General features: G+C 39.9%; 1 protein-coding gene and 1 long non-coding RNA gene across 2 annotated transcripts in view; one reads left to right on the top strand and one right to left on the bottom strand.

The window, feature by feature from the left end:
• Positions 1 to 20,299, top strand: part of LOC122541467 — a 30,099-nt gene extending 9,800 nt beyond the window's left edge. Inside the window, exons 3-4 of the long non-coding RNA XR_006309610.1 lie at positions 6,628 to 6,778; positions 20,194 to 20,299. This is a non-coding gene — a long non-coding RNA (uncharacterized LOC122541467). The remainder of the gene's footprint in view (positions 1 to 6,627; positions 6,779 to 20,193) is intronic.
• The window catches only part of LOC122541429 (carnitine O-acetyltransferase-like), a 40,935-nt gene continuing 18,412 nt past the window's right edge, over positions 2,177 to 24,699 (bottom strand). The window contains exons 6-14 of the mRNA XM_043678194.1: positions 22,457 to 22,631; positions 19,510 to 19,688; positions 16,067 to 16,167; positions 13,731 to 13,850; positions 11,435 to 11,557; positions 8,559 to 8,694; positions 7,546 to 7,608; positions 6,639 to 6,776; positions 2,177 to 3,620 (exon numbers count right to left, since the gene is read on the bottom strand). Of these exons, the coding sequence (XP_043534129.1) occupies positions 3,405 to 3,620; positions 6,639 to 6,776; positions 7,546 to 7,608; positions 8,559 to 8,694; positions 11,435 to 11,557; positions 13,731 to 13,850; positions 16,067 to 16,167; positions 19,510 to 19,688; positions 22,457 to 22,631 (1,251 nt within the window). The 3' untranslated portion in view covers positions 2,177 to 3,404. The remainder of the gene's footprint in view (positions 3,621 to 6,638; positions 6,777 to 7,545; positions 7,609 to 8,558; positions 8,695 to 11,434; positions 11,558 to 13,730; positions 13,851 to 16,066; positions 16,168 to 19,509; positions 19,689 to 22,456; positions 22,632 to 24,699) is intronic.

Here is a 24,699-nt window from a genome sequence, read left to right as displayed (position 1 = left end):
GAGGAAGCAAGGATCTAGTACAGTTTTAGAGGATTACAGGCTTACTAGAAGGGAGCTCAAACATGGAGTGAGGAGAGCCAGGAGGGGGTACTAAAAAAGCTTGACAGGAAGGATTAAGGAGAACCCAAAGGCGTTTTACTCATACGTGATGAATAAGAGAATAATCGGGGAGAAGGTAGGGCTGGTCAGGGATGGTGTAGGGAACTTGTGTGTGGAGTCTGAGCAGATGGGGGAAGCCCTTAATGAGTTTTTTGCTTCGGTTTTTACGAAGGAAAGGGACCTTGTTGTGAATGAGAACTTTGAGGAGCTGGGATACAGGCTTGACATGAAGTTGATGTGCTGGAAATTTCGACAAACATTAAGATTGATAAGTCCCCAGGGCCAGACCAGATTTATCCTAGATTGCTCCAGGAAGCAAAAAAGGAGGTTGCTAAGCCACTGGTGAAGATCTTTGCTTCCTCACTCTCCATGGGAGCCGTACCAGAGGGAAGCGAATGTTGTTCCTCGTTTCAAGAAGTGGAATAGGGAAATCCCTGGCAATTACAGACCAGTCAGTCTACTTCTGCGGTCAGCAAGGTTTTGGAAAGAATTCTGAGGAAGAGGATTTATGACTATTTGGAAAAGCATAGCAGTCAGCATGGCTTTGTGAGGGGCAGGTCATGTCTCAAAAATCTTATTGAGTTTTTTGAGGAGGTGACAAGACAGGTTGACAAAGGTCGAGTAGTGGATGTGGTGTATATGGACTTCAGAAAGGCATTTGATAAGGTTCATAATGGTAGGCTCATTCATAAAGTCAGCAGGTATGGGATACAGGGAGATTTGGCTATCTGGAGTCAGACTTGGTTGGCTGACAGAAGGCAGAGAGTGGTTGTAGATGGAAAGTATTCTGCTAATGGTGAATGGTGTCCCGCAGGGCTCTGTTCTTGGGCCTCTGCTCTTTGTAGTCTTTATAAATGACTTGGATGAGGAGGTTGAAGGCTGGGTTAGTAAATTTGTCAATGACACAAAGGTTGGAGGTGCCGTTGATGGTATTGATGGCTATTGCAGGCTGCAGCGTGACATAGACAGGATGTAAAACACTGGCTGAGAAATGGCAGATGAAGTTCAACCTGGATAAATGCAAAGTGACCCATATTGGAAGGTCGAACTTGAACGGTGAATATTGGATTAAAGACAGGATTCTTGGTAGCGTGGAGGAACAAAGCAATCTTGGTGTTCAAGTGCATAGATCCCTCAAAGTTGCCACCCAAGTGGATAGGGTTGTTAAGAAAGCATATGGTATTTTGGTTTTCATTAACAGGGTATCGAGTTTAAGAGCTGCGAGGTTTTGCTACAGCTCTACAAGTCCCTGGTGAGACCACACTTGGAATATTGTATCCTGTTCTACTGTAGGAAAGATACAGAGGCTTTGGAGAGGGTGCAAAGAAGGTTTACCAGGATGCTGCCTGGACTAGAGGGCTTGTCTTATGTGAAGAGAGGCTGACTAAGCTTGGACTTTTCTCTCTCGAGAGAGAGAAGGAGGAAGAGAGGTGACCTGATCGAGGTATACAAGGTAGTGAGAGGCATGGATAGAGTCAATAGTCAGAGACTTTTCCCCAGAGCAGGATTGACTGGCACGAGGGGTCATAGTTTTAAGGTGTTAGGAGGAAGGTGTAGAGGAGATGTCAGAGGTAGGTTCTTTACGCAGAGAGTTGTGAATGCATGGAATGCTTTGCCAGCAGTGGTGGTGGAAGCAGAGTCATTAGGGACGAAGCAGAGTCATTAGGGACATTTAAGTGACTGCTGGACATGCACATGGATAGCAGTGAATTGAGAAGAGCGTAGGTTAGGTTATTTTATTTTAGATTAGGAATAATCCTCAGCACAGCATTGTGGGCCGAAGGGCCTGTTCTGTGCTGTACGTTTCTATGTTCTGTGCTTATTGCTAGGTACGTCAGCATTTATTGCCCATTCCTAATTGTCTTTAAGGTGTCTGAAATGGCAAATTTTGCAGGTTTATGGAAAAATGGAGCATGGTGTTGGACTCATCTGAACTGCCCTTTCATAGGCCAACAAAAGGATAAAGGGATGAATGGTCTCTTTGTGGTGTCGGTGTGCATAAAAGCTGATGCAAACACTGAATAAGGATCAACAGCAAACTTGAGTGGGAAGTTGTGAATGTCCTCCACAGAGAGCCATAACAATGCGTAGTGCTAACTATTACAGCAATTAAAAATAAAGACCTTTTCCTGCTGAATCTACATGTATTTGTTCAAGATAGAACAAACTTACAATCTTGTAGATGGATGCCAAGCTCAAGTTACCTCACTCTTCTCAATTCACATTTGCAATAGACTACAGCAACTGCATGAAAAATAGATACTAAGAAATGCAGTTGAGAAAAAAAATTGAAATAATTATTTATTTAAAATGTTCGTTGCACCTTATCACCTTTTATCAATAGTAGTAGTGTTCATAACACTGGCATGAACCAACATGTGTACAGCCATGTGTCCAAGTATCTGCATGAGAAATATATTTCAAAATCACTCATTGTTTCTGAACAAACATTCCATTTTAAAGGATGGTGACTATTTATCACCTTCTTTGGGATCAAGCTTCAAACCTAACCCACATACTCAGGATGAACTTCTCAGTGACTGTATGACCAAACTCTATGGTACTGACGCTGACAAATTCTGATCCCGTCTTGGGGGTTTCATGTACAAACACACAGAAATGTTACCGCAAACAAAATGTGAAATGTGAGGCGGGGTGGTGGGGGTGTGGGGGCGGTGGTCTTAGGGTTGGTAGGTGGAACACAATAAATCACAGATTAGTGTTTATGTTCTTCAGGTCTTCACTGTACCACATGGTTAGATTTTGGGATGAGAGGCAATCATAGAGTGCACAACGTGTGCATGAAGATAGCAAAAGATGAGTAATTGGATTTATCAGATAGCTGTAACAGTTTTCTATTTTCTGCATACATTGACCTATGTAGAAATCAATTCATGTACCAGGGAAGGTGTCCATCATTAATTATGTAACGGAAGGGCATTCAGCAGAAATAATAAATGAAGCCCATCTCTTACATTCACAAAAACACATCGCATTGTAACATTACTGTAAACACAATTCACGTGTATATTATATCAGACAAATGTCAAATTTGAGTCTCATTAAACACATTTTGAGAACAACGAGCTTTAAAACTTGACCTTTAAAAATGTACTGAAAGTATATTCTTGTGCCTCCTAGCATCTTGCAACTAGGTATTAAGATTGGTACTGACTAACAATTCAGTTAGTATTTGGATCAAATGACCATCTGCCTCAACCAAGCAACACTTTTGAAGATGACTTCACAATAGACAATATGCCTTCTTCCTTGTCCAGGAGAATGACTTTTCCTTCCAGACCCGCCTATGCAGCCTGACCAGATGTCTGTAAAACTAAGTTCTGTATGTCTGATAAAGCTATCTCCAGAGATTTTGAAAATGATTCTGCATTAGTCTCTTCACAGCAGTTGAAGGCAGAGACAGAGAAATTGATGTGATCTTCTAAGGGATTGTACCAGACACCATATCCATCTGGCACCATGGGACCAAAGCACATCACGCAGTCTGCTCTGGCAGCCACCTAGATAGGCAAAAAAAATTTAACATTAAGACCAATCTTCCAACATCAAAATATATAACATATGCATAGCATCAAAAATAAACCCCATTTCTGCCAGGTTACTATTTTGGAATTACATGCCCAGGGAAAGGTAAATCACATTTCCATCACCAAACCATCCACATAGCTTTACTCCACAACATGTACATCAGAAAATGGGGCTTAGATCAATGTGTCTGACCCCAGATGGCTGCAGAAGTTGACAAGATGAATCAAAGTGCAATTGCAGTTGATTCAGTAAATTCGATCACCCAAAGCCCTTTTGAGGATCAAGGGTGACTGATATGAGGTGCGTTAGCTAAGTGTGGTTTCCAAGATGCCAAAAGAATGGAAGTGCACAGCTCAATATACCAATACTGTTTCTGCTCATTGAATTGCATTGACCGGTCTGTCTGTGAGGCAATTCTGCAGGAGAGATGCTAAATCTTACCATTACTTGCATGTTCCAGAGGCTAATGTGGGTCACTAGACTCAAAATATTTAACTCTATTTTTCTCCCTACAGATGCTGCCATATCTGCTGAGTTTCTGCAGCACTTTCAATTTTTGTTTTAGACCACCAGTAATTCTTTATTTTACTTTTATGCTAATGAGGATTAGCTAGTCCTCCCAATACATTTGTTAATATTCCATCTACCACCAACTTACTGCGGCTACAAGAGATTAGAGACTGAGAATTTTGCAGCAAAAACCTCATCTGCTATCGCCCTCAAGTCTGAGTTGTCTACAAAGTAAGTCAGAAGTGATCATAAGAAATAGGACCAAGAATAGGACCATTTGGCCCCTGCTCTGCCATACAACAGGATCAAGTGAGATCCAATATTCCTTATGTCCACTTTTCTGCATTTTCCCTGTAATCCTTGATTCCTGTATTGATCAAGAATCCATCTCAGCCTTAAATATGCACAAGGCCTCTGCCTCTGCTGCTCTCTGTGGCAAGGAGCTCCAAAGGCTCTTCATTCTGAAGTAAGAAATCCCACATCATGTCAGTTTTAAATTGGCATCCCTTTATTCTGAGACCGTGGCCTCTGGTCCTAGATTCTCCTATGAGGGGAAACATCTTCTTAGCATTTACCCTGCCAAGGCCCTGAAGAATTCCAAATGTTTCAATGAGATCACTTCTCATTCTTCTAACCTCCAGTGAGTAGAGTCCCAACCTATTAAGCCTTTGCTCATAAAACAATCCCTCTGTACCGGGATCATCCTAATGATTAGATTAGATTCCCTTCGGTGTGGAAAAAGGCCCTTCGGCCCAACAAGTCCACAACAAACCTCCGAAGAGTAACCCACCCAGACTCATTTCCCTCTGACTAACACACCTAACACTATGGGCAATTTAGAGTGGCCAATTCACCTGACCTGCACCTGAGCGAGATGGAATACTATCTGCTTGCCTGCTAGATGAGTAAAACTCTAACAACATTCAACAAGCATCTTCCAGGACACCACCTTGATCAGCATCCAAAAAAACCAAGTTAAACCTTTACTTCCTCCACAACCATGGCAGCAATTTGTAGCATCCACAAGATGCAATGCAGCATCAGCACCTTCCAAACCAGGATTCTGATGCAGAGGAGGACAAAGTTAAAGAAAATCACACAACATCAGGTTATAGTCCAACAGGTTTATTTGGAAGCACTAGCTTTTGGAATGCTGCTCCTTCATCAGGTGGTTGATCACAATCACCTGATGAAGGAGCAGCGCTCCGAAAGCTAGTGCTTCCAAATAAACCTGTTGGACTTTAACCTGGCGTTGTGTGATTTTTAACTTTGTCCACTCCAGTCCAACACTGGTGTCTCTAAATCATGAGAAGGATAAAGGCAGCAAGTGCATAGAAACATTCCCACTTGTACATCCCCCCAGAAGTCATCCTGACTTGAATCCTATCACTGATGTTTCATTGTCACTGGGTCAAAATCCTGAAACTCTTTCTTACTGCACCGTTAGTGTACCTATACCAAATGAATTGAAGTGGCTCAAAAAGGCAATTCAGCAATGGCTTCTCTTTTTTTTCATATCCAGAAGTGCTCTTATACACAAAGCATCAGCACCTTCTCAAGGTCTATTAGAGATGGACAACAGATGCTGGTTTTTCCAGTGACACGCATCCCATGAAAAATATTGATGTAACTAACCTCTGCTGTCATCTCATTTTGCATTTCACAACAGAAAACAATACAATTTCAACCTAGTCTAGTGCTCAATAGTGTGCAAGAATATTCTATGTTAAGTTTTGGGGCTATTCATGAGCCAAATTTTTAAAAATCAAGCTGCATGTGTAATTGAACATTTGTTGCAAAGTTTTCTTCCACGATGTTTAATTTCAATGGTAATTTTAATTTTAACCATTGTATCAGAAAGCTTGATCTTGCAGTGGCGTAGCAATTTGTAAATGATCTTCCCTAATATTCTGCAAGTTTCCCTCTGGTTTTACAAGTGCCTACATTCTCCCAGACTTCATTTTCCTGAACTGACAAGCTATTACCACCCTAATTAGAGTGCTTAATCTGGGCTGACACTTAAAGGCTTTGCTGTTGGAAGTCCTTCTCAGTAATACGGCAGAGGGAGTTCGGCTTCGTTAAAGATGTTTGCTTTGGATGAGGTACTAAACTGTGGCTCCTCTTGGAAAATATTCAAGGGTGTTTATTTGGAGAAGAGTGGGTAGCAGCTACAGAGAGAGGTTTGGTTTGGTTTGGTTTTGATCTTCTGGAATTCTTTAGGTTTTAGAACAATCCCAGGAGATTGTAAGGTGTGAAACACAACCGGGCATTTAAAGAAAAAGAAAGAGACAGAGTAAAATAGGTTCATGAAACTAGCAAGCAAAGTACTAGAATTTTACTGTTTGGAACATGGTAACAGGACACTTAGACAATGAGACAATGACACATATCTGGGAGTGACTGCTGTGCGGTAATGCCAATGACATTTCAGATGGCTATGGAAATGGAAATCATCATTCTCTGTTCCAGCTTGAACCTACCTGTCCTGTCGAGAGTCTCCAGTGTGTTGCCACAGCAAACGATGTGTCCATGAAGATCTCTGGTACACTCAGACCCTCTTCAATAGCCTGGAGCTTCAAGCCCAGCAAGTGTCTGTCAATTGCTAATCCTTTAAGTGCCTGTGAGTAAAACAAAATAAAATTATTATTGAAAGTTAAGCATTCTATTTAAATTACACAGATAGCTAATGACTGCCATCTGCTTTAATGATCCTGTCTAGTGTTCTATATAATTCAAGGCTTAGTAATATAGAAAATTTCAGAACTAGATTCTTAAGCTACAAATAGTCTTTAATATCCTCAGCATTTCTATTTCAACCACTACCTATATACCAATAGTAATGAATATAAATTCCTCTTGTGGCTTTCACTTGCCACAATAATAAGGGTTTCATACTTAGTTTCATGCTTCTGCACAGACTAACACCCCAGTGGAAATGTGAAAAGTAATTAATGTCTACATTACTGTACCTACTGAAATACCAAAATCATTAATAGTTCTTTCTGCCTTCCTCAACATTCCATTCTTCCTTATTGCTACTCATAAACTCCCTCAACAGAATCTTAACTGTCATTTTGAAAGGTTCACGTAATCCTTTCGTACCCAATCTCAGATTCCTCAGATCTACAACTTTTGAGAATGTAAGCCTGCTTTCATTAATCCTTGACTTCCTTCTCCCACAGTTTGTAATCAACCCTTATCCCACTCAATTCTATTTGGAGATGTTTGTCAAAGAAACAATCTTTTCACGTCCAATAAATTAATTGAAATCACACTGACTGTTGGACCAAAGAAAATGCAACAAGGAAGTCCAAGCTCATGAACAGACCTACAGTGCAGCTTAATTCATGAAGAATAATGGTACAGGTTCTCCATACACCCTCTTACCATGTCAGTGTAAGCACTATGGCAATCAATAGCTTTTCCCAGTGCTGCTCTCTTCTGGTTTATCTATTATTAGAAGTGGAGAAAATCACATTATGATAATCTTGATAAATTTACACAAAGTAAACAAACAAGTTACTGCAGAAAAGGTTGGTTTGTGATCACATGTTTTGCAGCATGTTAAGATTAGAGGAGTTCCTTCCGTAATTAATGTCCATAATGTCAGATAGAACTGCATATGATCAATTTATCTTCACTAGATTACACCTTAAAAATAATATTCTCTGCTGGTCTCATTGCAATCAGACAGTGCAGACCGTGGTGAGAGTCAGTTCTGGGATTAGTGACTGAGGTTTCTCAGTGAGATTCAATGACTGGGTCAGTGAGAGAGAAACCCTCGTGAGGTTCTGCAACTGGGATCTGTGAGAGATTCCCCAATGACGGTCAGTGGGAGATACTCCCCAGCAAAGGTCAATGAGAGAGATTGCCAGCAAGAGTCAGTACTTGGGTCAGAGAATAATGTTTGCCAGCAAGAGTCAGTACCAGAGTGAGTAAGAAAGTTTCCCCATTGAGGGTCAGTGACTGGTGTTAGTGGCAGAGATTCCCAGTGAGGGTCAGTACTGGGCTCAATGAGTGATCATCCCCAGTCAGGGTTGGTGAGGGAATGACATTCCCCAGTGAGAGTCATCACTGGAATCAGCGAGTGAGTATCAGGGCCATAGAATCAAAATCGTTCGTGACAAGAGCTCCAAAGGAAAAGGTTCAGCTATTCCCAACAATAACCAAATGAACTGCAGATGCTGAAAATCCAAAACAAAAACAGAAATTGCTGGAAAAGCTCAGCAGGTCTGGCAGCATCTGTGAAGAGATAACAGAGTTAATGGTTTGGGTCCAGTCACCCTTCCTCAGAATCCAGTTCAAAAGCTATCAAGTTCCTATTGCTGATACCTGACCAGCTCAAATTAATTTCAGGGCTGGAGCACAACACATTTCTGTAAATTCTAGTGACAAAGTACCTCCTTTTCTGGGTCATCCATGCTTATCACAAACTCCAAGGAATCTGAAGATGATGATCGGATTACATCAGAGCGTCCTAAATGGAAGTTTCTCATTGAGACGCTCTCACATGTGGCACACAGTTCCTTGTACATCCTGAAAGTAGCAGTAAAGACCAATAAAAGTAAGAGTAATAGGCATGGTTGAACAACAGCCAATTCTGTAACAAATCCAGAAAAGATGAATGCAAAGCAACGCTATTATTTTCAACTTGAAACCAAGATGATTTTGGGTTTACTATAAATTAAAACTGCATTCAATGCTGAGGGGAGTTGATATTACTGGACTATTCATGCAGAATGTTTGAGGGATAAAGTTTCAAATTCCACCACCAAGGCAGATAATTCATTAAAAAGCTGTAATCAAAAGCTCGCTTAACAGAGATCATGTCACCCCTGTTGATTGTTAGGAAAACCTACTTTGTTCACTAATGGTGTTTAGGGAAGAAATTTGCCACTATTAGCTGGTTTGGCCAATGTGGACTCCAATGTGATTGACTACTAACTGTTCTCTGCGTAATTAGGGACGGGCAAAAAATGCTGGCCTTGCCTGTGACGCCCACATTTCCTGAACTAACATTAAAAAGTCCTTTCCAACTGAATCCACATTTGCTTAACCACAATTGATATCCAAAAGTAAAAAATGATTTCCGAACACATCTTGGTACAACATGTGAGTTAATATGCAGCTTCAGTGTTTTAACTGTTTGAGCTGCTTGATGTTGTTACCAGACAGGAAGGCCTACTCTACCCTGAATGTACAGTGCAGAGAAATGTAGCCCCAAAGAATTTACTGTGCTTATAACCTGCCAACAGGCTCCTAAAGCCATAACATTTTAAACTGGCAAATGAGAATTCCCATAATCTGCTGGCAATTCAGATTAAATTAATTTCTCATGAAAGGTCACTGATTTAGATGCTTTAGCTCATTTCTCTCTCCACAGTTAACAAAATGTGTGTTATCTGGACAGGAATGAAACACAACTCAAGGCACAGTCACATCCCTTAATCAACTGGACATCACAACTGATATGACGTTGGTTACATGCCTAGATATCAATACTTTAAACTAGCAATGGATGGACATAGCTGGGGAAAAGCCAAAAATGTTAGAAAAACCAGTCAAATGGATTGTCTGAAGCAGACAGATCAAAGCAGCAGTATCTACCAAAATGGAAATGGAAGTTGAACATCCACATTGAAACAAATTATTTATTCATCCCATTTCTAATGTGCGCTATTCTGGCCAGTGAGAATCCAAAATATACCCAGGTCATCACCACCCGTTTCAGAAAATGTTGAAAAGTTTACACTCCAACTATGATAGCAAGAAGAATAAAACTAAAAAGATTGAACAAGCCAGAGCTTTTTTTGTGCAAGGGAAGGCAAGTGTTACTTTGACAAAGAGCTTCCAGATTACAAAACAATTTGCTCGAGTTAACAAAAAAAGAGATGTTTATGTTTGAGCAGATGACCATAACTATGAGTTATAAATGCAAGATAATAAATCCAGCAGAAATTCAGAGTGACTTTTTTAACTAATAGAATGGTTAGAAAATGGACATCGCTATCAAAGACAGGAGTCGAGGTGAAGAACAGGGATGAATTTAACAGAGTTAAAAATCACACAACACCAGGTTATAGTCCAACAGGTTTATTTGGAAGCACTAGCTTTTGGAGCGCTGCTCCTTCATCAGGTGGTTATGGAGCAAGATTACATTGTCATGCAATTAAAATGATATATTGATATATTTGTTCAATATATCAAAATATTATTTAAACTGCATGACACTGTAATCATTTGCTATAAATTCTGTGTCTTATGGTCCTGCTCCTCAACCATCTGATGAAGGAGTAGTGCTCTGAAAGCTAGTGGTTCCAAATAAACCTGTTGGACTATAACCTGGTGTTGTGTGATTTTTAACTTTGTCCACCCCAGTCCAACACTGACTCCTATACATCATGGAAATTAACAATGAGAGAGAAATGAATAGTGTTATAGTGATTAGTTAGATCAATTGGCTGGATGGTTGGTTTGTGATGCAGAATGATCCCAACAGCTTGTGTTCAATTCCCATACTGACTGAGCTTACCATCCTTCTCAACCTTTCCCCTTACCTGAGGTGTGATGGCCCTCAGGTTAAACCACCAGTTATTTTTTCTCTAATGAGAGAGCAGCCCTATGTTGCTGTGGACCTATATAGAATTTACTTTTGGATATGCTGAAAGATAGGTGGAGAGGAGTGGAAGGAGGTATATACAGAGGCTGAATATCACCATAAACCTGTTGAAATGGAATGACCTCTTTCTAATTTTATATAGAAGAGGGATCACTGGTTGGCACAGTGTCATTATTTGACCTCAAGCAATTTTAATATATATCTGCCTCAGGATAGTGGAATGAAAACTTTGTGCTATTATGTACACCAAGCAAATTTATCATGTCGAGCATTCTCAGTCTCCTTGTTGAATGGCCTATAACTCCTAGATGTAAACATGAACATTATGCTTTTAAAAATGAAGCATTTCACCTTTGAATGGATGAAACTTCTATAAGGTCTTAAAAATTCCATCAAAATAATTCATACAAATGTAACATGTAAAGAGAAACAAAAAGGTCTCTGGAGAAGCCAATACAAGACACAATTAATCAGGAAGAAGTCAAGTGAAGGGTTTCAGTGCAGATCCTAAATGTCATCCAATTCCAATAGTATTTGTATCAACGTTAATTATCGAGCATATCAAAACTGTAACTGAACTCGTAATAGTTGTGTGAGATTAAATTCAACATCACCAAAATGACAGCTCGAAATGTTTTTTCCACCATAAGTGCATACCTAAAATATGCCAATTGTAGTGCCATCTGAACAAAGGAGTCTGGACTTATACCATGTAGTTTGGGGAAGTTCTTGCCAAAGTTCCTATAGGTGAAGCAGCTGATGTCCAAGTCGTTAACTAAACTGTAACAGAAGCACAATTTTAGCCAAGTCTTAATTTCACAATAATAACAACCTGCTCAGATTAGGATTAGGATGATACAACTAAAACCTCAGTTTCCATTGGAAAACAGTCCATGAAGAGATCCTTACATAGTTTCCATGCATTGTTGATGGAATTGTTCTACACATGACTTTCTGAATGTGCAAAGGTACAACACATTTTCGAAAAACACTTCTGGAATTTGCCAAGCGTGTCCTTTATCCATCTAAACATGCAGGCATGTACTTATCTATTTACTAAGGAGTTGATTACAAAAAATGGAGAAATCCACTCAGGTCAGTTACCAATCACAATAGCAAATATTGATCTTAAAGCAGCTTTCAAATTTTCATACATAATTCACTGCATCATAATGTTATAAAAGTATACATTGCATAAAGTTCCTGCATTCTGCACCATCTGTGATAAAATTTGCAAATGTTTATCCTCAAGTTTATGCTCAAACCCAACTGCATATCTTGGTTTGCAAAATTTATTTTTAAAATGTTCCTGAATGTACATAAGTGGTAACTTGGTGAAATTATGTTAATACAGCTGAAAATAGTTCATCACAGAAGAAAAGCATTTTTAGTCTTAGTATATATTTCACATCTGTGAATGTCCTAATTGTAAGTCACTGAAAATGAGCTTTTCTTTTAGAAAAATGTACAGAATTACTTGGTAGCTAAACTGCTGGTTTCTTAGTAAATAAGAAATAACATTTGGACTACAAGTGCCAGACCAAGACCATCACTAAATGGCAGAATCTAACCATCACTCCTTGACACTCAATACCATTACCAATGTTGAATCCTTCACTCCCAACGTCCTGGGGTTACCTCAACTTGGTTAGCAACATAAATATAGTGGCTAAATTGAACAGGTCAGAGGTGGGAAGTCTATGTCGAGTAGCTTGCCTACCGTTTACTGGGTGTTAGCCAGATTGTATACTTCATACTTGCTTGAATGAATGTACCACATAGTAGTCAAGAAACCAAGACCATCCAAGGAAAACAGCATACTTTCTACCACTTGCAACATTCACTGTCTCCATAACTGACACTCAGACATAGCAGTTTGTCTCATCTACAAGATGCACTGCAGCAATTTGCCAAGACTCCTTTGACAGTACCTTCCAAATCTGTGACCTCTGCCACTTAGAAGCATGAGAGTAGCCTAGTTACCAAATGATATTTTCCTCTCTGTAGCTGAACTCAGTCTCCAGTAACACTGTAAATGTAACTACACCACATGGACAATAGAAGCCCAAGATCAACTTCTCAGAGACAAATTGGGGCATGCAACAAGCGCTGGTCATGCCAATGACAGTCAACCTAATTTTGAATTGGAAAAAAATGTATTTCAATGTTTTTAAATGTACCCTTTCTCATTACACCCAAAAGAACCAGCTTATTTTTCCCTTGAGAGCCAGGAAATGGGACGATTTATGGGACTTCCCAACAGTGACCACTTCATCCTGAATCAATGGTGAATTTTATTGAACTGAATTCACACTTAAAACATTGCAACTTATTCGGAGAAAGTGAGGACTGCAGATGCTGGAGTGTCAGAGTCAAAATGTGTGGTACAGCAGGTCAGGCAGCATTTGAGGATCAGGAGAGTCAATATTTCAGGCATAAGCCCTTCATCAGGAATGTGAAAGGGCTTATGCCTGAAATGTAAACTCTCTGGTTCCTTGGATGCTGCCTGACCTGCTGCTTTCCCAGCTCCACAACTTGTAAATTTTGCAATTTATTGCACTGGTTTGGTTGATTTCAAGCTAACAGCTTTAAAAACAGAAGTGAAACCAAGTTAAAATTCTACCTAACCAATTCTGGGCAGACGTCCCAAGGGTGGGATTTCCACAAAGCATGGCAAAACTGTAAACATGTTTTCTATAGACACAGTTACAATTTCACTGTAGATACACAGGATAAGTCTCCTCATTTTGAAGGTATGTGTTCATTCAGGATTGTCTTGACCCCACTGACTGGGTTGGAAGGAAACTGTTATCTAAGAGAAGGAATATGAAACATAGATCAAGTGTCATAAACCAAGAGCTGAATCACAGGTAATAGACACAAACAATTTTCACATTCCTTTCATCCAATCTTGTAAATACCCAAAGACATCACTGGTAGATAGAGTACTCACATGTCCAGGTTCTGTTTGGCATGCTCAATATCTCTCTTAATCTCTGGAGTGATGTAAAAATAAAGCTTCTTTGGTAAAGGCAGTGGAATCATGGGAGTTCGAATTGTATCTGGGTCCTTACTATAAATGCAATACTTTAATTAGATGTTTTATTGTTTATAAACAAGAGCATTGATTTACAAAACAAAAGTCAATCACTTTTGAAGGTCAAGTAATTTACAAAGTTAATGCTTATTATTAGTCATACTCAGTACCTCATTCCCCAAGTCAGCCTGTAATTGGGAACTGGTTACAGTTTCTGTTCTCATCGTCAGTGGATGTGTTCATCCGATTCAGTGGGAGATGGAACTCATCCTGTTACTTGCCTACTACAGGTTCTGACCCAAATCTCTCATTTTTGACTTTTGGATCCAGTGTTCCATCCCTTCTCATTACCTCTGCCAAACCATTGCCCGGGGGCTTAAACATAGAATCTCCTATTTGGGGATGCTGAGACTAATTGTGAAACAATTAAAACCACATGTAGTGTTTACCACCTCTTTCTTCCGTAAATCAATGATTTTTATTTACCAGATTAAACTGACATCCAAAAACAACTTGAATGAAAATATCACAATTTTTCCATTACGTCACTTCTGACTAAATGTGAGATCTGTTTACTGGCAATGCTGCATAAAACAGCTTGGGATTGGTCAGTATGCCAGCAGATTGAATGGAATTATATGTGTCAAATTAGAAACAGTTGGAGAAAATCTGGATCCCACTTATGCTCATTTTTGCATTTCATATTATTCAGAAATGAGTATACATATCTCATGCTATTGAAAAATGATTAAAAGGTTATTTAATATATGCTGACAGGGATTAGGCTGTGTCAGTTGTGGCTCAGTTTTTAGTACTCTTACTTCTAAGTCAGGTGGTTGAAAGCTCAAATCCCATTCTAGGGCCCAAGCATGAAGGTTAATGCTGCCATTTCAGTGCAATATTTTGGGAATACTACACTGTTAGAGATACTTCTTTTTATTGAGACTTAAATCAAGGATCTACCTGACCTACTAGGTAGACATAAAGGATCCCACGGATCTATTTCAAGAAGGTGAGGTGAATTATCCCTAGATTCCGTTGATGTCTATCTCTCCACTAGCATCACCAAGCACAGATTATCTGGTAAAATCACGTTGCTGTTTGTGGGATCTTGCTTTGAACAACTTGGTTTCTACAAATTCTTCACAGTAACAGTGACTAAAATTCAAAACTATTTCATTGACTGTAAAACATTTTGGGTTATCCTGTGATCATGAATGGTACTACATAAATACAAATCTTTCTTCCTGCTTCATAAACTAATGATATATGCCAAAGATGTTCATACATGGATGAAATGTAGGTTTTTTATATTACTCCCAATGCTATGCATTTTAGGTATTATGCTTTATATAAGTTTGGATGGGCTTTGGGCAAGCAAGGAGTTAACTGCCGGTCCAATGACTAGCTCTTTGCATACATTGGATTAGACATAAATAGTCATTCTATCTGCATACTTCTGTTTGTATTACTAAAGACTTAATGTAAAGTACAATATAAACCCAGTAAGATGTTTTCATGCTAACATTCTTTATTGTAGTTTGGATTGTAGCTATTGATAAAGTATTGATGGCCTTTTGATAAAACTTTGAATGGAATATCAATCTTATTGAGATTGCTATAAATACCGCTGCTTTTACCGAATATGGGAGATTTCCTGTATTCTGGAGTTAAAGAGTGATTGAAAAGTACTCTCTGAAAGGGTCTAGTACATAATTATAAAGGTTCACAGGAGAAAGCAGGTCAAAGAAGAAAGAAACAGAAGAAGGAAATCAGATCAGATCACAGTTAGTGTTAGTCTGTGTTCAAGATGCTCTAGAGAGAAAAGGCCATGTGTAACTTGTAAAATATCACCTAGTTGTGAAGCATTGCTTTGTTACTTAATAAATCCTCTTAATCTATTCCACCAAAATTATGGTCTGCCAGCTTTTTATTTGTCTGAACCCTAATAAAGATTTGAGAAATTTACAGAGCTTTAACCATGATATTTCTCTGTTGCTATCCTGATGGAGCCCTTAACCCCATTTGGCAGAAGTTAACTTCTCTATTTTAATAGCAGGAAGAAATAAACACACAGTATTCATGTCACCAGTATCAACAGTAACTGTCAGTCTTCTGTATTGAGATTATCTCAAAAGCTGGAGAAAGTATAGATAAAGGAGGATAAAAATAAGGACGTACAGTATTTAGAATGGAAACAACCTTAACCAAAACAAAAAGGATTTTACTTTGTACTATATGCATTTTCTTACCAATAATCGAGAACATGGTCCAATATGGTGGCAATGGGTGGGCCTTCTGCAGAAGACTGTTCATATATAACACCACATGATCCATCCTCACCAACAATGAACTGTAACACAAAGAGATACACATAGATAGCCAGATACAAGTGCTCACATACAAGGACTATTGCAGATCCAGCTGAATGAATTTTGCATTAATGCATGAAACATTCCAGGTGCAACTTGATGACTTAATCGAGTGAACCCTGAGAAGAGTATAAAGGCAGTAGGAGTATACTTAAGAGGGAAATCAGAAGAGCAAAAAGGGGACATGAAATAACTTTGGCAAATAGAATTAAGGACAAAAGGGTAACTAGGAAGAGAATAGGGCCCCTCAAAGACGAGTAAGGTGGCCTTTGTGTGGAGCCACAGGAGATGGGGCAGATACTGGACGAGTATTTTGCATCAGTATTTACTGTGGAAAAGGATATGGAAGATATAGACTGTAGGGAAATAGATGGTGACACCTTGCAAAATGTCAATATTACAGAGGAGGAAGTGCTGGATGTCTTAAAACACATAAAGGTGGATAAATTCCCAGGACCTGATCAGGTGTACCCTAGAACTCTGTCGGAAGCTATAGAAGAGATTGCTGGGCCTTTTGCTGAGATATTTGTATCATCGATAGTTACAGGTGAGGTGCTGGAAGACTGGAGGTTGGCTAACGTGGTGCCACTCTTTAAGGGTGGCAAAGACAAGCCAGGGAACTATAGACCAGTGAGCCTGACATCAGTGGTGAGCAAGTTGTTGGAGGGAATCCTGAGGGACAGGATGTACATGTATTTGGAAAGGCAAGGACTGATTAGGGATAGTCAACATGGGTTTTTGTGTGGGAAATCATGTCTCACAAACTTGATTGAGTTTTTTGAAGAAGTAACAAAGAAGATTGATGAGGGCAGAGCGGTAGATGTGATCTATATGGACTTCAGTAAGGTGTTCGACAAGGTTCCCCATGGGAGACTGGTTAGCAAGGTTAGATCTCACGGAATAAAGGAAGAACTAGCCATTTGGATACAGAACTGGTTCAAAGGTAGAAAACAGAGGGTGGTGGTGGAGGGTTGTTTTTCAGACTGGAGGCCTGTGACCAGTGGAGTGCCTCAAGGATTGGTGCTGGGTCCTATACTTTTTGTCATTTACATAAATGATTTGGATGCGAGCATAAGAGGTACAGATAGTAAGTTTGTAGCTGACACCAAAATTGGAGGTGTAGTGGACAGCGAAGAAGGTTACCTCAGATTACAATAGGATCTTGACCAGATGGGCCAATGGGCTGAGAAGTGGCAGATGGAGTTTAATTCAGATAAATGCGAGGTGCTGCATTTTGGGAAAGCAAATCTTAGCAAAACTTATACACTTAATGGTAAGGTCCCAGAGAGTGTTGCTGAACAAAGAGACCTTGGAGTGCAGGTTCATAGCTCCTTGAAAGTGGAGTCGCAGGTAGAAAGGATAGTGAAGAAGGTGTTTGGTATGCTTTCTTTTATTGGTCAGAGTACTGAGTACAGGAGTTGGGAGGTCATGTTGCAGATGTACAGGACATTGGTTAGGCAACTTTTGAATTATTGCGTGCAATTTTGGTCTTCTTCCTATCAGAAAGATGTTGTGAAACTTGAAAGGGTTCAGAAAAGATTTACAAGGATGTTGCCAGGGTTGGAGAATTTGAGCTGTAGGGAGAGGCTGAACAGGCTGGGGCTGTTTTCCTGGAGCGTCAGAGGCTAAGGGGTGACCTTATAGAGGTTTACAAAATTATGAGGGATAGGATAAATAGACAAAGTTTTTCCCTGGGGTCGGGGAGTCCAGAACTAGAGGGCATAGGTTTAAAATGAGAGGGGAAAGATATAAAAGGGACATAAGGGGCAACTTTTTCATGCATAGGGTGGTATGTGTATGGAATGAGCTGCCAGAGGAAGTGGTGGAGGCCAGTATAATTGCAACATTTAAAAGGCATTTGGATGGGTATATGAATTGGAAAGGTTTGGAGGGTTATGGGCGGGGTGCTGGCAGGTGGGACTAGATTGAGTTGGGATATTTGGTCGACATGGACGGTTTGGACCAAAGGGTCTGTCTCCATGCTGTACATCTCTATGACTCTAATTTACGTCTGCTATCATAAGGAGAGAAGAGCCAAGTTGCTTCTTCTTCACAGTAGATATCTCCCTGATTCTAACAACATGGTTATGTAGATTGTCTTTTGTAATCATGGCAAAATTATGTCAATTCTGATTGCAAAGTTTGTTACAAAGTGCCAGTTATTTGCCCCCAATGGTCCACTTCAGTCTCAGCCAGATATCTCCCTGCTCCAGTCAATGAAGAAATCATTTTTTTTAGAATTCTTACTACTTATTAAGATGTAAGCATCAAATGCAAGGCGAGCACATTTTACTTTTCCCTATCAGTGCTGTTACAAAGGGAGTTTCAGATTGTTTTCTCTGGTGAAGGACTGGTGATACAAGGAGGTAGAGGTACCAAATTGGAAGGTGCTATTGAAGGAGCCTGGGTAAGTTCATAGAATCCTTTCAGTGTGGAAACAAGCCATTTAGCCCAGCAAGTCCACACAGCTCCTCTGAAAAGAATCCTACCCAGATCCCTTCCCTGACACTATTATTCTCAATTTAATCCTGACTAATGCACCTAACCTACACATCCTGAACACTACGGACAGTTGAGGGCGGCCAGTTCATCAAACCTGCAAATCTTTGGATTGTGGGTGGAGAATGTGCAAACTCCACGCGGACAGTCTGCCAGAGGCTGGAATTGAACCCGGGTTCCTGGTGGCGTGAGGCAGCAGTGCTAACTGCTAAGCCACCGTGTTGTCCCATTTATTTTATTAATGGTACAACCACTGTGTACCAATGAAGGATGATAGGACACCTTAAAAAGGTATTGGATAGGATGCCAAATAAGTGGCTTGCTTTGCCTTGGGTGGTTTTGAGCATCGTCAGCATTTTCAGAGCTGCATCTATCTGTGCAGGCAGGTTGTATACCATTTTATTACTAAGTTGTCCTGTGAGGAATCAGGAGGTGAATTACTGGTCACAGGTTTCCCAGTCTCTAAGGTAACACAAACTATATGCCCCAGCACCAGACTCATTGTGTTGAATTTGTGCATTTGGTGAAAATCATGTGCATGGCAGAGGAACCAAAATCTGTCAGCAGGGAAAGGTCAAAGAGACAGCATTCATTTATGTACTCCTCAGGCATGAACCAACCATGTAAATTTAACTTATTTCATACAAAAACACTATTGAGTTCTCGCAGTATACATCTTTCAATGGAATTTGGTACTTTTAACACTCTGGAAACAGTGAGACATTTGGATGCTCAAAGCACTCTTACTATGGTACTGAGTAAATGCATCTCTCACATCACGAAGTGCTATATTGAGTTCAGCAAGCTGTCTCAGTGCCTCCTACCTGCAGAGTTTTGTCAAACCATCGGTTGCCACTGTTTGAGTAGCTCCCTCCTCCATGCAACATCTGAGCTGCCATGCGGCTTGTGTACTTCTCCTCTGAGATCTTCAGGACTGGAGAATCTAGACACACTGTGAAAATGCTCTTCTGAATGGCCCGTACAGATTCTCTGTTCAGTTTGTCTGAGGGTGACATCATAGTAAAGAGTATAAGCATTATTAAAAGGAAGAAGAAAAACATGAAGAGGCCATTCAGCCATCTGAGCTTGTTCCTGTATTTAGCCAGATCATGGATGGTGTGTACTGCAAATTTATTTCTATGTCTGTCTCTTTCCCAATATCCTTATCAAATAATAATCTGCCCTCGGCATTGAAACATTCAATTGACCTCATGGGGTGTGGCGATGTAATATGGCTTTCTTAGGAAAAGATTTGCCAATTTCCATTTCCACATGCCTTTCTAAGAAGTGTGTCTTGATTTCTTCCTGAATGACCAAGCCCTCATTTTAAAAGTTGCGCTTCCTTGTTCCAAATCTATTACTGGTAAGTAAATTCTCTAGGACTACTCTTTACATAAATAAATATATATAAATAAACAGTATCTAATACAAGGTACTGTAATATAAAGGCTTTGTATTGAATACATAGTAATTCTGTGTCTGAATGAAATGTTCACATTTTCCTACAGCCCTGTTCTTACAAGTGACCCCAGTGCAATTCTCCTGGCCTACACATCTTTGGACTGTGGGAGGAAACCCATGCAGACATGGGGAGAATGTTGCCCGACAGTTGCCCGAGGCTGGAATTGAATCTAGGACCCTGGTACTGTGAGGCAGCAGTGCTAACCACTGTGCCACCCCGGTGAGAAAAGGAGATTGAGAGGAGATTTGATCATGGTCAAAACAAAGTAGATAGACAGAAAATGTTCCAATTGTCAGAAGGATCAAGAACCAGAAGACATCAAATTAAAGTGATGAGTGGCAAACAAACTAAAGGCAAAATAAATAAAACATTGGTCAGAGCATTGAGTATCGGAGGTGGGAGGTTATGTTGCAGCTGTAAGGAGCATTGGTTAGGACACTTTTAGAATATTGCATGCAATCCTGGTCTCCCTGCTTTGGGAAGGATGTTGTGAAACTTGAAAGGGTTCAGAAAAGATTTACAAGGATGTTGCCAGGTTGGAGGTTTTGAGATATTGGGAGAGGCTGAATAGGCTGGAGCTGTTTTCCCTGGAGCGTTGGAGACTGAGGGCTGACCTTATAGAGGTTAAGAAAATCATGAGGGGCATGGATAGGATAAATAGACAAGGGCTTTTCCCTGGGGTAGGGGAGTCCAGAATTAGACAGCATAGATTTAGGGTGAGAAGGGGGAAGATTTAAAAGGGACATTAGGGGCAACTTTTTATTGGAACAGGTGGTGTGTGTATGGAATGAGCTGCCAGAGGAAGTGGAGGAGGCTGGTACAATTACAACATTTAAAAGGCATCTGGATGGTTATGTTAATAGGAAGGGGTTAGAGAAATTCAACTGTGAATTTCAGAAGGGAATTGTATAAACAGTTAAAAGTTTGTGAGAAGATTTGTAGCTTGGGTGCTCATTGTTGTGGTTCTGTTCGCCGAGCTGGGAATTTGTGTTGCAGACGTTTTGTCCACACTACCACACTACCACACTACCATACATCAAGAGCATTTCCAAACTGACAGCCAGACTACTGCGACCACTAGGACTCATAACAGCACACAAACCAACAGCCACTCTCAGACAACAACTGACCAGAATGAAGGACCCGATACCCAACATGAGCAAAACCAATGTAGTGTACAAAATCCCATGCAAGGACTGCACAAAACACTACATAGGACAAACAGGAAGACAGCTAACGATCCACATCCATGAACATCAACTAGCCATGAAACGACACGACCAGCTATCCACAGATGACAAGCAATATGGATTCGACTGGGACAACACTACTATTATATAGGACAAGCCAAACAAAGAACAGCCAGGGAATTCCTAGAGGCATGGCACTCATCCACAGATTCAATCAATAAGCACATCAATCTGGACCCAATATACCGGCCACTGCAGCGGACAGCTGGAACTGACAACCGGAAGCGACAGATTCAAACCACTACAAATGCCGGAGGAAAGATCACAGAAGTGCTTCACAGGAGGCTCCCAAGTACTGAGGATGTCACCTAGACAGGGGACGAAATGTCTGCAACACAAATTCCCAGCTCGGCGAACAGAACCACAATAGACAGTTAAAGTTAGAACATTTGCAGGGCTACAGGGGTAGAGCAGAAGAGGGTGGGACAATTGATTTGCTTTTTCAGAGAACTGGCAGAGGTTCAAAAAGCAGAATGACCTCCTCCTTTTGTTGCTACCATTCTACAATTCAACCAGCAGAAGAACAACCACAAATTAGTAACAACAGTGTATGTATATTTATAAAGTCTTTTCAAATTGTTGTAAACAATATTCAGATATTAGATGTAAAATGAAATTACTTTGTGCTCCATACATAATGATGAATTTTCAGAAAAGGTGAGCAGTAATATATTTTTCTTGTCACAGTTTTCCACCCTGTCTTTAAAAACTGGGTCTCCTTAAATTGGATAACGCTCCCTGACAGGACAGGTTGGATGTCCTAAACCTTCTTTATGGGCACAGCTAGTCCATCCCTGCTTTGCCTTTTGGTAGAAGACATTGAGTTAACGTGTTTACATTCAGTTACATTTACCTAACACCAACACATCCCTCACTGAATGGTACATATGACTAAACTGAATCAGCCTTAAAGAACTCTGGGATGAGTTAAGTTTTGGATCTTTTCTAGAAAACAAAATTGAAGCGAAACATTGTAACAACAATCAGCAGCTTTTTAGAATGTAGCCTGAAAACCAAACAGGTTTATGCTCTCTCCAACCCTGCATTGTTTGACTCTACCTTTCATGAGGGTATTGTAGGCCTGTCCCCAGGTGTTCCTATGGTCACTCGTTAACACACCCAATGGCTCCTTATCTGTTTTCCACGACAGATTCCTGATTCGCTGCAGTTGCATGTGAATCTGATCCACAGTTAGAGGGGAGCCATCACTGTTATAGACATCCAGGTGAAAGAACTGGAGAAAAAGTTTGCGTAAGTGAGAGAAGTGGTGACCATCAACAAAAACAGTGGAATGCAAACACTTGTATTGTTACAAAGCCTAGGAAAAACTAATAAACCTCACATAAATACACTGTAACACAGGCTGGGATAACCAGTAAACTCCACAAAATTACACTGTAATACAGGAACAACCCTTTGTTATAATCCCAGCTGATGTTACTTCAAGTTAGAATGCAAACCAAAATCTGACTTGATCTATCATATTACTGTTTCATTTACTGGAAATGTGTTGCTGGAAAAGCGCAGCAGGTCAGGCAGCATCCAGGGAACAGGAGAATCGACGTTTCGGGCATAAGCCCTTCTTCAGGAAGAAGGGCTTATGCCCGAAACGTCGATTCTCCTGTTCCCTGGATGCTGCCTGACCTGCTGCGCTTTTCCAGCAACACATTTCCAGCTCTGATCTCCAGCATCTGCAGACCTCACTTTCTCCTACTGTTTCATTTAACATGGTGGTCTATCATCAAACACAAACATGCAATGCTACAGATTTGGTTTTAAAATCAGAAGTTCATTATGCAGAAGAAATAAGATAAAATAGAATAAACCAAATTGTTTGCATATCACACAAATTTGAAATATTTTGAAATAAAAATACAGTTCCATCTATCCCAATGCCATCACTTTGCAGTTTTCAACACTAGAGGGAGTGTTCCCTCCTCCATTATATCGACAGGGTTTTTTTTTACAAATCTCAGTCTTGATAGCCTCTTCCTTGATTTTTGACACACCCAAACTTGGACTTTCCCACCTTCAAATACTCCCTTCAGGGTTATAATCAAAAACTACTGTCCAGGAACTCAAAACCCTTACTAAATTTGATCAATTTCTTAACTGTTTATTTCTCCGGCTGAAACTGCTCTAATATTTATCTCTGAAGACTTTTGTGAACTAAAACCAAAAGTTTTCAAATCAATGGGATTTTCTCCTCAGCAAAAACAAATTCTGACTGTTTAAAATCAAAAGCAAGTTAATGCTTTTCAATGTTTCTTCTGTCTGCTCACTAATCTCTCAAGCTAGAAATAAATTCCCATTATCAATTCAGAAAACACTGTTTCTCCGTCTTTCATAAAGTTTGTAAAAGAATTATGGCTCCAGAAATACTCCAAATTAATCATTAAACTCTCACAGACCAAAGCCCACATGGCACGAGTACAAAACCCAAACGTTATATTTAAATCATTTACCTCACATCACAACTGTTAGAATTACACTGTAGGAACTACAGGTAAGACCACTGAGTATCAGCAGTAAGAATCCTGTGTACAAAGAAGAATCCACCAAGGCCCAACAAATTACACTGCAATAGTCTCAGAAAATCCAATAAATCATCAGGATTACACTGCAATGCAGAATAACCAATAACTTATACAGTATTACACTGTATTAAATTGTGAGAATAATCAAAAAACCTCTAAGCAACATAGTAGCACTGCCTTAGAACTATTAATAAGGCCCACGGACTTACAACGTATAAAAAGCCTCAAAATAACATAGGATCTGGGGACAAGAGTAGATCATTTTGCACTTTGAGTTTGCTCCATTATTCAAAAAGATCATGAATGATCTGGGTATGCTTTCACCTTTCCTGTTTCCTTAAACCCTTGGATATTGAAAATCGATCTAAATCAAACTTGAATAAATTTAAAGACCAGGCCTTCACTAGTTACTGGGGAAGGGAACTGCACATAATGCTGACCCACAGAGCTGTAATAATACTTCCCTTCTTTTATATGCTGGACTCCTTGCTCCAAAAAACAACATTCCATTTACCTTCCTAATCACATGTTAACATTACATGCTAATGTCATGTGATTCAAGCACCAGAACTCAAGATCCAAATTTTGCAACCTCTCTCCATTTAGTTTTATACTGATTTTCTATTCTTCTCACCAAAGTGAACATATTCACATTTACTGATGTTTAACTTCACTTCATCTGCCAATTTTTTGTCCACTTGCTCAATGTGTTTCCATCCCTTTGTAGACTTCCTGCCTCTTCTTGACCACATACAACCTATTTTG

This window comes from Chiloscyllium plagiosum, chromosome 37 (genome assembly GCF_004010195.1).
Source record: "Chiloscyllium plagiosum isolate BGI_BamShark_2017 chromosome 37, ASM401019v2, whole genome shotgun sequence".
NCBI classification, from domain to species: domain Eukaryota; kingdom Metazoa; phylum Chordata; class Chondrichthyes; order Orectolobiformes; family Hemiscylliidae; genus Chiloscyllium; species Chiloscyllium plagiosum.
Note: the sequence above shows the minus strand (reverse complement) of the source record. Positions and strands in the feature narration are given on the sequence as shown.